The sequence below is a fragment of the Pleurodeles waltl genome, chromosome 7 (assembly GCF_031143425.1).
Source record: "Pleurodeles waltl isolate 20211129_DDA chromosome 7, aPleWal1.hap1.20221129, whole genome shotgun sequence".
NCBI classification, from domain to species: Eukaryota; Metazoa; Chordata; class Amphibia; order Caudata; family Salamandridae; genus Pleurodeles; species Pleurodeles waltl.
This window is the reverse complement of record NC_090446.1, coordinates 1,254,814,655-1,254,828,485: the sequence shown is the minus strand read 5'-3', so window position 1 is coordinate 1,254,828,485 and position 13,831 is coordinate 1,254,814,655. Positions and strand designations below refer to the sequence as shown.

General features: G+C 43.3%; 1 protein-coding gene across 5 annotated transcripts in view; it reads left to right on the top strand.

Moving 5' to 3' along the window:
- Positions 1–13,831, top strand: part of LOC138246140 (myosin-16-like) — an 838,653-nt gene that overhangs the window by 664,329 nt on the left and 160,493 nt on the right. For all 5 annotated transcript variants that reach the window (XM_069200412.1, XM_069200413.1, XM_069200414.1 and 2 more), the window contains one exon: positions 5,411–5,543. In XM_069200412.1, coding sequence (XP_069056513.1) covers positions 5,411–5,543 — 133 coding nt within the window. The remainder of the gene's footprint in view (positions 1–5,410; positions 5,544–13,831) is intronic.

Genomic DNA, 13,831 nt, shown 5'->3' with positions numbered 1-13,831 from the left:
TAAAAAAGGGGCTTTGGAGGTGGGGTATATTATCTACCTTACCTCCTAATCTGTCTACATGTTTCAGAGTCTACCCCTAGTCTCCTCTTCAGGACCAAGGTGGACTCCCTGGTGTCACTCCTTTATTAACTACCACTGGTGGAAGCACTAACATTAGATGCTCTGTGGTATGGTGTGGTACATCTAACTAAAGTAAAGTAATACCCAATGGTAACGATGTCCTTCTGGAATACCTGTGGAAAATGAAATTATAAAGGTTGCTACTTGCATTACTTATTGGTCTGGAGCCACTATAACCCCCAACCCACTCGTGGGAAAAGGCACTTGTGAATCACATAAAATAGACAAATACAGGACATACTACACTTAGAAAAACATGTAAACACACTTCAACACATGAGGCACCTCTAAGAAACACACGTGGTGCATGCGTGACCTACATTATAGTGTCTACGCTTTTGTATCATAGATCCTCCGGGAGGGGTGTGTGCTTGTAGTCACACACTGAAAATATATGCAGGGTATTAGACTCACCAAATGGCCGATTCTGCTGCACGTTGTAAAAAGAGGTTAGCGCACTTACTTCATCAAAGCAACACTCCCGTTTTCTGCCTAATGCTCACCTCCCCGGGGTATGAAACATTGTGGTTCCCGTGGGAGTCAGATTTTTAAGCTTACTGCAGCTGACACGTCACAACTTGTTGACGCGTGTGGCACTAGACCACTAATCTTCCAAAATGGCGGTCTCTAGTGTGCTGAGGCAGGGCTGCGAGGGCCCCTTGCTTAAGTGTCCCTCAAAGTGCCTGTTTTAGTGCGGAAATCCAAAAACAGGGGAAAGGGAGGGTGAAAAAGGGCTCTACTTTCTCAGGGGAGTTGTGTTAATTTGTCTGCCGGTTTGAGACTAGTTATTGGTATAAGACAGAATGGTTGCATATATTAATAGCCTTGTCGAAGGGAAAGGCAGCCTGCTGGTTATTATAGCATCATGCTCGTCGGAGTAACAAGGTGTTAGTGTTGCATTAACTGGCCCAGGGGGATATTCTCATTGAGACCACGTTGGTGCGTGCATAACCTAAAAACTCAAAGTTGTTCTCTTTCAAACAGGAAGGATTCGCTCTTAATCTCTTTGTGATGTACAAGGATAACCCATCGGTAATCCTCCACCGTCTGTGCATTGTCAGCGTAGTGAGTGGACATTTTTGTGGTGGCACGACCACATCTCAAATTAGTCAAATGTTCACAGATGCAAGTTTTTACTAATTGGGTGGTCACTCCTATGTAATGTAATTGCATGGGCACGTAATCATATAGACTACTAGCTGGGTGTTGCAGTTGGTGAAATCCTTGATTTCCAATGTAGTATTGTCATTAAAAAAGCCCCTTTTGGTCGCATTTGTTAAATGGTACATGTTGCAGTTCCCACATGGGTAATGTCCTGTGGGTGGTGGTAGGAGGTTGGTGCCGTCAAGTTTTTTCTTAGACAGATGTGGGCGCGTATGTACTAGCATGTCTTTTATACTTTTGCCGCATTTGTGGGAAAACATTGGTTTGGGAAAGTTCAAACGGCCACTATTGAAAATACACCAATGTTTGTTTATAATCTTGTTCACTTGATTAGAGGCTACATTGAATGTTGTGATACCAATAGGTATTTCTTCTTTCCCCTTTTGAGGAAGAGGGTTTAGGATAGCCTTTCTGTTATTGTTGCATGCTTGTTTCATGCCTCGATTAATGATTTTGAGGGGGTATTTCCTCGCCTCCAATTTTGATGCACGATTCTGTGCTTGTTTTTTGTAGTCAGACATCTCAGAGCAATTCCTTCTTAGTCTGAGGAAATGTCCAAAAGGGAGGTTCTCCCTCAAATGGCAGGGGTGGGCACTATTGAAAAGTAACAGACAGTTCATAGCTGTCGGTTTTTCATGGGTGGTTGTTTTTAGGTCCCAATCGGTTGCTATGATGTTAAGGTCCAGAAAAAAACAATTGTTCCGTGTTTCATTTGTAGGATCAAAAGGTCTATCTTTTAAAAGACACCGTACATATTTGTGTCTTTAAGGTATCAGTGTTTGGGCCTATGGGTCTAAGGAAGGCATTAGCAAAACTGGACAAAGGTTCTATAACTGAATTTATTCCAGATACAATAAGTCTACCAGGAGGTGTTTCCAGGTTTTTATGAATTTTAGAAATAGTATAGAAATAAGAGGTCACTGGATTTTTTTGAATAGGAAATCACCTTCTTTCTGGTAAATCCAGTTGTGCGCTATTGCTTGCTCCACCATACTGGTGATCCTAGTCTTCAGTAATTCAGTGGGGTCTTCCTTTAGTTTCTCATAGTTTTGTGTATCACCCAATCGTCCCAGACACTCTTTCTGATAGTTTTCTGTGGTCTGGATGATCAGGGCGCCCCCCCTTGTCTGCTGGTTTTATGACTATATTGGTGTTATTAGCTAGTTCTTGTAGCACTTTCTTTTCATCCCTTGTTGTATTATGGAATACTTTTAAAGTGCTAGTACCATTGATGTCCTTCAGGGCTGCTTGTTCAAAGGTAAAAATTTCTACTGGAATGGATGCACCAGGGTGTGTAAAATTCGATTTGTTATGTAGGCCGGTGTCACCCATAGTAGAACCAACTGTAGATGGCCGATCCTCAAAATAGGATCTTAGCTTGATCTTCCTGATGAACTCATTAACTTCCATACATAGTCTGAATTTGTCTAGGGGGGCAGTTGGGACAAAACCCTAACTGTTCTCCAGGACACATGTGTGTGCGTGGGTAAGTGTTAACTCACTCAAATTTACCACTAGACTGTGCGGTTGCCTGGGCCTGCTTGATTGTCCCGACCCTGTGTGCTCTCCATTGTCATGCTTCATGTCAACATTCTCCCCTGTTCTGGGTCGGGTGCCCATCAGACCTGAGATTGTTTCTTTGTTTTGCCCCAAGGGCGTCCATGGTCTGGTCCTAAAAAAGTATGGTAATGTGAACAATGAAACCCCTGGGATTCCCAATCCAATCAATTATATCAAGACAACACTTGTAGAGTGAATAGACACATGGAGTGGTTGATCCTGCTTTTGTAGGCATGGATAAATATGTTTAAAAAATTATATCACAAATTATACTTAGGTTTAAATAAGTAAATACTCATATTTGTACACATCAGGGCAGAATGAAAATATGGGCTTAGAACAATAATGTAAGAAAATACTTATTCCCTGTCTGATTTTGCTGACCATAAGACGATATATGCTATAGCACTGCTACGGAGTAATATAGCATTTGTGCGTTCCTCCTAAATCATGTAATGTGAGTTAAAATTATATGATTAGTTTGTTTGGTTTCCTGTAATGCCATACTAGATGGGTCATTAAATGTACCAGTATCATGGGAGTTAAATGTCATATCGACGTTGCAGTGTGAGTTTACACCACACACAAAAAGAGCTAAATATATGGCTGTAGGACCACAAATGTGCTCTGGTTTGTCAACAACTCCGACTCCATTTCTTTGTCTCATATTTAACATACAATAGTTGTTAAACATAGTAGATGGACTAATAATAATTTGGAATAATGAGCACCAACTTGGAGAGATCTTTTGAAGCAATACCTTATGCACATACTACTAAAATTGTTTATGTTATAGTATGGATGCATGGTAATCATATTGAAAAAAGTATACAAAACCACATACGTTACTACAAGGAGACTTTTTTCTAGCATTACGCCCAAGTGGGCCAACAATATTTCCCATAGTACGAACATAAAAAGGGATTAAACATAAACCTCATTATACTGTAATCTTCTAATGTTTATGAATGTTTAACTGCCCAAGTGGGCTGATTCCACTTATCCTGTTTCATCCTCCACTTTCTTCAAAATATTACCCCATCTTACCTGTATATAGTACTCTCTAGTCTTTTCCCCAATTGCACTCCTGACATTATAAAATGGATAAGCTGGCAGCATTACAAGTGCTTAAACATTTCTTCATCAATGTTGAGTCATTGAGGTTCCCTTGTGCCGATTTTCAAAGTATTCGATCCTGTGTTACTGCTCTATATACACAAAAAGTTTAAAGACTCCTGCCCTCAACAAGGTGCAACTGGCATAGTACCTAGAAGCCTGCCTAGTGGAACTGGGGGCTTCCGGGGTGACTAGAATGACTAGAAAAACTCATCCAACAACTGGAGAAAAGTAGGACTTTTTCCACCACTGCAGGAGCAGGACAAGTTACTGATGCTTGGCTAGGGAGGGTACACCCATGGCAGGCAAATAAACAAGTTCATCATGCTCATAGTTTTTTGCTGCATGAAAAATATTTTCTTGCAATAAAGGTACGGGGCCTTATGGACCCCTGCATGCCTGCAAGATCCAGCATTGTCCCTGTGGGGTGGTTTTGAGAACCAAAACATTACAATATCAAAGGTAAGATCTTAGACCAGATTAAGGGGGACATCTATAGCAACTGCAAACTGACCTCAATGGCTATGAAGTCTAGCTTCATCATCCTCAGAGCTTTTAATGTCAAAACTACTGCCTTGAGCTGGAGACAACAACATGTCAAACTTCGCTGTACCCTTGGTGGTTTCAGTGTTGGACATTGCCTTGCCTGGAAGCTTTGACCTCCAGAAGTAAGATTAAGAAATGCGATTTAGAATAGGTTAGATACAGGACATCTGCCAAAAAGTGGCTGATGTTGCATCTACTATATTACAAGTGCCCTGATATTAGTGACACTCTAAGTATGGCAGAAGAGACATCCATCACTTCTAATTTGCCCAAATTATAAATACGGCCCTAAGTCTGCAATTGGTGTACCTGACCTCCACTCTATCTTAGTCAGTCTCAACTCATGGCTAGTTCCAGGTCTACATTGGTTTGTTTGTTTCATGTAACAGATTAATGCTACAGTGTTTCCAAGTATTGGGCAATTTACAAGAAATAGAGAAACTGCAATTTCTGAACCACTTTTCAAAATTTCTCTCTTGTTCTGAGTATTTTAACCCACATTGTGTACACGTTGGAGGAGTTAATCAATCAATCATTCATTTGTAGAGCGCGCTACTCGCCAGCGAGGGTCTCAAGGCCCTGAAGCACATGACTGCCACTATCATTCTAGGCAGTCACCACTTACTGTAGCAAGGTTATTGTAAAAGCAAGGCAGGAAGTAGCCACATGTATACACTTGTACTGCAGATTGTCACTTTATGCTTTCTTTTCACCTATGAGAATTTAAGAGTGGCAACAGGTTTGAATGGTGTGCTTTCATAAATAAGATCTGCACTTAGGGTAATTGGTCATTTGGCATATTGCCTCATAAAATCTTAACCCAGGAAGATTGTGTTAATATGCCTGGCAGAATCACAAATTTTGTCGTTCAAGCTGACACTTTTTCAATTGTTTGTTACTACAGGAAAAAACTGACATCACGTTTACAAGAAGCAGAAGAAGCGGTAGAAGCGGCTCAAACAAAATGCTCAAGTTTGGAAAAGACAAAGCAGAGACTTCAAGAAGAGATGGAAGATATCTGTATAGACCTAGAGAAGGTGTGATTTAAAATTTTACATCAGCAATCCACCTATTTATGCAGTTGGAAAACTATGCACATACAATTAGACCTCTTACAGTTCCTCAATATGACTTCAAAATGAGGAATTTTTATTTTGTGTTGTTTATTAACGGAGCTTTTTCTTTATCAGAGTTAGTTTTTTGCTCATCTGCATTATTTTTTGTTCATTTATAAAGCAATCTAATGTGCCTGTGCCAATATATATGCAACAATGGCATTTTGAAGGGGGCAGGTGTAAACAGATGTTGCCACAAAGAGCTGAGGAACCGGACAGAATGCTAAATACTTTGGTTCTCTTTTACAAATTTGGAGCTTAAGGGGCAGATTTTATAAGCTTAAGGGGCAGATTTCATAAACTGTTGCTTTGCTTTTCTGCCACACAATGTGGTGCAAACGTGTTGCAACCCTCAAAATGCAATTAATCCAGCCAAGCAATGCCACCTTGCTTGGCCTGAGTGGCTTGATAAATCCAGAGTAAGGCCATGCCGCACAAATATCTATGTTGCATTACTCTGGCCCCAGGAAGGCATTCCATTGGTGGTGCATGGGTGTTCCCATGCAACACCCATGACTTTTGATGCATTCCCAGATTTACCAAAACTTCTGACAGACCACTGGATCTTCCAAACACAGGGTGGTCAAATAATAGCTGCTTTTCCAGTCTATGGCAGTCAGATCAGTATGTGCCAGATTCTGAAGCCCATTTAGAAGGAGGAAATTACTCTAAGGATTGTTTTTGTGCACGTTTGTGTTCCTACCTACAGACAACAATCCTGCCTGCAATACAGGTACCATTGCATCATGGTGCAAAAGTGCATGCATTGGCGCTATGCTGCACTGAGAACACCAGCACAGAGAGAGAGAGAAGGAATATGCTATATGTTAGTAAATATGGTGCATTCTTCCTCTCTCTATTTGACATAAAAAAAAACAAATAATCTTGCTGTATTGCGCTGTCATATAATAGTAAATCTGGACCCTTTTGCCTAGCTTTGTGGTGAGGACAACATAGACAAGTGGCTCGAGGCCTATGAGGTAGACCTAGAGATGCACAGGGTCGCTGAAGAGGACTGGGGATCTAGCCTTTGTAGACATATACTCATCCCTGAGAAGTACAAGTTGAAGTTCAGGGACAGCCAGAAGCTACCCCACCAGTCTTGGGTGGATTGTGCTGAGTTTTTAAGTTAAGCACTGGCTAGATTGGTGAAAGGAAGTGAGGTAAACACTTATGAGGAGCTGTATAATCTGTTTATGAGAGCCCATGCTAATCATTTGTTTTCCAGAGCAATGCCAGCACCTAATCAATAGCAAGCTCAATAGATCTTGCTAACTTGCCAAGGAGGTGGACAGCAGGCTGCGTTTGCCAGGGTCCACAAGAAGTTATCTTTGGGGATCATCACATAAGAGGACAGGGTTCCTGTTAGAAATGGGCTTTCTCGTTGTCATAGTATGCAACTACCACTTTAGTCCCTGGAAAGCTAGATACACACTTAGGGATAATCTATGCTCACCCTCTGGTAGCTTGGCACAGAGCTGCCAAGCTTATCTAAAGAAGCAATTTGTAAAGTATTTATGCAACACACACACAGTAACACAATGAAAACACCAACAAATGACTCCACACATGTTTAGAAAAATACACACTATTTATTTACATGAATCAAGACCAAAACAACAAAAATCCAATAAGTATTAGTTGAGTTATACATTCAAGAAGAATAAAAGAGTTCTAGCTCTTAGAAGCAAACAGCACTTTAGGAGTTAATTTAGGTCATGCTGGACCAGGGCAAAGTCAGAGTTCAAGCTTACCTCGATGGAGCACGTACAGCTTTAAGACCCATGCAGGCCTCGGTGAACAAAGTTGGTTGCAACAGCAAGATGCATGGTCAGATGCTTCGATCGAGTCCTCGCAGGGATGGCGATGAGTCGATGTTCCCCATGCAGTGATGGTAATGCATCAGTTCTGAAGACAAGCGCTGCAGCTACAATGTGTTGGTTCTGAAGTGTGATGCACCCAGTGTCTCCATGCAGTTGAGGGATGTGTCACTCTCCGTAGACTGCTGCGGTGGCAAAGCGTGGTTCTGATGCACCGGGCTCTCAAGGCACAGCGTTGGTTCTGAGATCATTGTGCCAGTTCTACTCCTGCAACTGGGTCGATGCATCGGTTCTGCTACACGTAGACAGTAGATGTGTCAATTTCTGTGATGCAAATATATGGGTCCACTTCTAGTGAAACAAGTACAGTAGCAAGGGTATAGATTTTGATATCCCTGAGTCTCAAGCACCAGGAGGAAATCCAATGATCCTTGGAGCCCACTTCAGCGAGAAGTCAGAGTCCAGCCCTCCTTCAGCCGAGTCAGAGTCCAGCAGGCAGCAGTGAAACACAATAGAAAACCAAACCTTCCAGATCCAGCAGTCCAGCAGATGAGTCCTTTAAGCAGCATCGCAGTTCTTTTGACAGAGTCCAGTTGTAGCTCCAGAAGTGTCTGATTTGGTGGGGTCTGCTACACTGTATTATATTCAAAGTGCCTTTGAAGTAGTAGTGACTTCAAACAAGGATCCTTTCCTCCTCATCCCTGGCTCCAGACTGTCAGTATGGGGTAATCAGTCTTTTGTTTGGGGAAAGGCACTGCCTAGTCAGATGTGTCATCAGTCTCCCACCCTTTCCACCCAGGAAGAGACATCAGAATTCAGATAAATGCAGATGAGTACTTAGACACACCGAACTTTCCTGTGTTTGTGGCTGACTAGAAGGAATGCACAACGTGTAGCTATCACCCACCACATACATGTATCAGAGACAGGCTGTAGGCACACAGAGCTGTAAGAGCAGAGAAATGTCCACTTTTTAAAAGTATTCTGCAAGAAGACAATTGTTCCAATTGGAAAAATAATTATGTATATTTGATCAAAAGAAGGCTTAATTGCACAAATAAAACTTGTTGAGGGATGTGACACAGAAGAATCACAGACCACCGACTTTACCAGTAAAGAGGATTTATGATTACTATTCCAAAGTTATGAAACATGACAAAGCTACTTCTTTCTAATCAGGAATTAAAGCTTAAATTATATTAGTGGATTCTGTTAAAAATGGGGTCTCTAGTTCACAGAAGTATACACCCTTGTCCAAGTAGGGACATCAATCCTAGTCAGGGTAAGTCACACACAATCCAAATTATTCTGCGCCCACCGTCTCATGGCCTAGCACCTAGCACTGAGCAGTCAGACTTAACTTAGAAGGCAATGTGTAAAGTATTTGTGCAATAAATCATACAGTAACACAGTAAAAACATCACAAAAATACACCACACAAGTTTAGGAAAATTGATCATTTTAATCTGAATACAATTAGGTCAAAACTATAAAGATTCAATAAGCACAAGTTGAGATAACACTTTTGCAAGTTTAAAAAGTGTCTTAAAACTTAGGAATCAACAGTTGTCTCTTGATTACACAGGGTACCTGGGTTGCGTCAAACATAACACACACGGAGACCTCAGAGATGAGTGGAAAAATTAGGTGTGCGTTGGATTTTCCAGCGTGGCACAGATGTTGTGTTGTTTCTTTCCACGATGCAAGGGTCTTGTGGCGTTTTGCGGTACGCAGTTTGGTTCCTCACTGCTATACGGGGATCTTTTTGACATCCAGGGACGATGCAGGGAAATCCTGGGCACGGTGGAAGAAGTCACAGGTGTTGCGTCGATCTGGTAGGGCGATGCGTCGAATTTTCTGTCACATGGCACACGCTGTGCCTATTTTACACTCGGGGAATTAGCTTAGTCGTTCCGGCCCAGCTCTGCGGAGATTTCTCAGTGTCAAGGCAAGCTGTGCTTCATTTCCGGCAGGCTGTGGATCAATTTTGGGCGACCAACGAGTTTCCTGAAGAGATGAAGGCCCATATGTATACTTTTTGACGCAAACCTGCATTATTGCAGGTTTGCATCAAAAAGTATAGCACTGGCTAGCGCCATTCCTGGACGCCAGCGGGCGTCATATTTTAGCTATGACGCAAGCCGGCGCTAAGGCCCGGTTAGTGTCAAAATATTTGACTCTAACTGGATAGAGGAGGCGTAGGGAAAACTGGAGGATGTGCGGGAAAGAATGATGCTAGTCAGGTTAGAGTACAAAAAATGACTCTAACTGACTAGCCGCATTTTTCTGACACACAACCCCCATGGACATGACTCCTGTCTTAGTAAAGACAGGAGTCATGCCTGCCAGCCCAATGGCCATGCCTAGGGGACTTATGTCCCCTAGGCATGGCCATTGGGCATAGTGCCACGTAGGGGGGCCAAGTTAGGCCCCCCCATGGCACTTTAAAAAAAAGTAAGAATACTTACCTGGACTTACCTGGGATGGGTCCCCCCATCCTTAGGTATCCTCCAGGTGTGGGTGCAGGTTTCCCAGGGGGCAGGGAAGGGCACCTGTGGGCAGTTTCCATGATCTCTGACCATGGAAATTAGCCCACAGGTCCCCTAACGCCTGCCCTGAACCAGGCGTTAAATAATGGCGCTAAGCAGGCTTAGCACCATTATTTAAGGCCCTCCTCCCGTGCGTGATTTTTGCACAGGAGGATAAATAAGGCGCTAGGGCATTTGAGTATTTTTTTGCCCAGGAACGCCTACCTTGCATCTCATTGATGCAAGGTAGGTTTTTACAGTAAAAGAATGACGCTAACACCATAACTTTGGCGCTAGATGGGTCTAGCGCCAAAGTATTAATATGGAGTTAAGTTTGCGTTGAATTAGCGTAAAGAAAATGACGCTAATTTGACGCAAACAGAGTTTAAATATGGGCTGAAGTCTTTGGCCCTGATACTTCAGAAAACAGGAAGCAAGCTCAATCCAAGCACTTCTCTGCAAAGTTAGAGGCCAGCAAGCCAGCAGGGTAACTCCAGGGCAGCAGTCCTTCTCAGCATAGCAGTCCAGATGAGTTATTTGGGCAACCAGGCAGTTCCTCTTGACAGGTTGAAGGTCCAGAAGTTGGTGGGGTCAAAGAACCAGTTTATATACCCAAAAATGCTTTTGATGTGGGGGAGACTTCAAAGAGTGGTTTTGAAGTGCACAAGTTCCTCTTTCAGTGAAATCCTGTCTGTCAGGGTCCCAGTAGGGGGTTTGGCAGTCCATTGTGTGAGGGCAGGACAATGGCCTTTGTAATGTAAGTGTCAGGCCATCTACCCTTCCCTTCCAGCCCAGTAAGACCCATTCAATATGCAGACGAGTGCAGGTTTGACTGAGTGTCCTGTGTTTGTGGTTGTCTGGGTGAGATACACAAGGGAGCTGTCAACCATCCCAGCCCAGACGTTGATTGGAGACAGGCTGCAAAGCACAGATGGTTTTTAAGTGCAGATAAATGCTCACTTTCTAAAAGTGTAATTTCTAAAATAGTAATATAAAATCCAACCTCACCAATAATCAGGATTTTCTATTATCATTCTGACCATACTAAATATGACCTGGTTACCCCTTTTTGATCAGAATCTACCTCTCAAACAGTATATAAGGGCAGTCCTAATGCTAGCCTATGAAAGGAGCAGGCCTCACAGTAGTGGAAAATGAATTTAGGAGTTTTCCACTACTAGGACATATAAAACAAACATATACATGTACTGCCTTTTACCGACATAGCATCCTGCCATATGATTATCTAAGGCCTACCTTAGGGGTGATATATATGTAGAAAAAGGGTAGTTTAAGGCATGACAAGTACTTTTAAATGCAAGTCAAAGTGGCAGTGAAACTGCATACACAGGCCCTGCAGTGGCATGCCTGAGACATGGTTAAAGGGCTACGTAAGTGGGTGACAACCAGTACTGCAGGCCCACTAGTAGTATTCAATCTACAGGCCCTAGGCACATATAGTGCACTTTACTAGGGACTTACAAGTAGATAAAATATGCCAATCGGTAATGAACCAATGTTACCATGTTGCAGGGCAAGAGTATATGCATTTTAGCACTGGTTAGCAGTGGTAAAGTGTGCAGAGTCCTAAAACTAGCAAAAACAGTGTCATAAAAGTGGGGGAAGGCAGACAAAAAGTTGGGGGGTGACCACCCTAAGGCTACCAGGTCTAACAGATTCCCAGTAATAGCTTATGAGAAGAGTAGGGCTCACAATAGTGAAAAATGACTTCGGGAGTGTTTCACTATCAGGACATGTAAAACTTAAAAGTACATGCCCTACTTTTTACTTACACATCACCCTGTCCTTAGGGCTAATTAGAGCCTACTTTAGTGGTGACTTGCGTTTAATATAAGGGGAGTTTAAGGCTTGGCAAGGGGCTTTAAATGCCAAGTCGAACTGGCAGTCAGATTGCATACACAGGCTTTCCAGTGGCAGGCCTGAGACATGTTTAAAGGGCTATGTAAGTGGGTGACAATCAGTGTTGCAGGCCCACTTGTAGCATTTGATTTACAGGCCCTGGGTATATGGTATACAACTTTACAAAGGACGTACAAGTAAATTAAATATGCCAATTGTGTGTACACCAAGGTTCCCATGTTTAAGGGAGGAGCAAATGCACTTTAGCACTGATCAGCACTGGTAAAGTGTTCAGAGTCCTAAGGCAAACAAAACATATCAGCATAAATATGAGGGATGCAGGCAAAAAGTTTGAGGGAGGACCACAGTAAGGCTGACAGATCTAATAGTCCCCACAGGAAGAAAAAGGATGGAGACAGAAATAAAAACAACAAGTTCTCAAAATGCCCCCTAATTGTTTTTCACAGGAAGGATTCCTAGTCCCAATCTGACTGGTGGTTATCCTGAGAAGAAATCCTCAGGACATTTCTCCCCCAAATACTATACTACAAGTGCTAAAGGTACAGGCACATCAAAGGGGACACCCTCTGTCCAAAAAGAAAGCAGCCCCCTCTGGTGGGCTGGCACTGCGGATGGCGAGTGTGGTCCTTGGGGAGCAGGTTGCCCCAGTTAGTGTGGGGAAAATTGTAGAAGTTACCATAGTGCCCTTGGGTGACTGAGAGATGGTACTCAAGGCTCACATGTCTAGTAATATTAAAAGGTATAGGCTGTCATCAATGTGCAGAGGGTAGAGGCTCTGAGTGACACAGGAGCCAGCATGACTACTGTCAGGTGTCATCTAGGGTCATCAGAGATGGTGATTCTCAATAAAGACCACCAAGTTGTGGTAGCTTATGGTTATAAGCGCCATTATCTCGTTGCTCTGGTCCCCCACCCAAATGGAGATGAGGGAATCTCAGGTTCCATAAGAATAGCTGTGAGTGCAGCCATGCCTATGGATTGTCTGCTTGGTAAATGACATGGAAAGAGGTAGCACTCTCTTCTCACTTGGAGATGCTTGGGTTGCTGACAATTTATGGGAGCACGAGAGGGAAGTCAAAAAGACCTGGAGCCTGGAAAAATGGCCCAGGTTCCTGCTAACATGAAGAAGTACCCAGGTAATGCAAAACCCGTTCCCAAGATTCTCATGATCTGGGAGGAGGCCAAGCCTTTGGATGAGGCCCCATGACCTACATGGGAGAACATGTCTGCTCTTGGGACCCTACCTGAGCTGGCAGGCTGTCAATCTGAAGAGGGGTCATCCCGGGCAGAATTCTGTAAAGCCTAGAGAGTGACACACCCTTGGGGGCCTGCAGTGACATGCTGCGGCCCACCTGTGGTGATTACCTGATCTTTAGGGAGCATAATCTCCTGTATAGTGAGCATAAGGTTCCTGAGCCTGGATCAACCTGTGTATTGTTGGTACCCCAGTGCAATAGGGTGTTCCCGCTGGATCTGGCACATTACATATCCCCAACAGAACATTTGGGGCAAGCAAAAACCTTTGCAAGGTAAGTTATTTAACTTTATTTGGCCCAGATGAGAATGGACTTAGATTGATTTTGTGGGACCTGCCCCACCGGCCAAGCTAATGGGAAGTCGGGGGCAAAGCAGAAGGCTCCCCTGTTTCCTCTTCCGGTTGTAGGCACACTTTTTGAGAGGGTGGGCATGGACATTGTTTGGCCTCTGGACTGCAAGACTGCATTAGGCAATAGGTTCATCCTGGACTTGGTAAACCAGTAGATACTTGCAGGCCACTGAAGACAGTTTCTGCATTGGCAGTGGCCAGGGCACTGATGGGGATCTTTCCTCAAGTAGGTTTCCACAAGGAGGTCATACCTGACCCAAGCACATTTTGATGTCAGCATATATGAAGTCAATGAGGGATGAGTGTGGGGTAACCTACAAGTTCTCCACACTCTGCCACACCCAGACTATAACTGTTGAATTTCAGTGGCTTGTT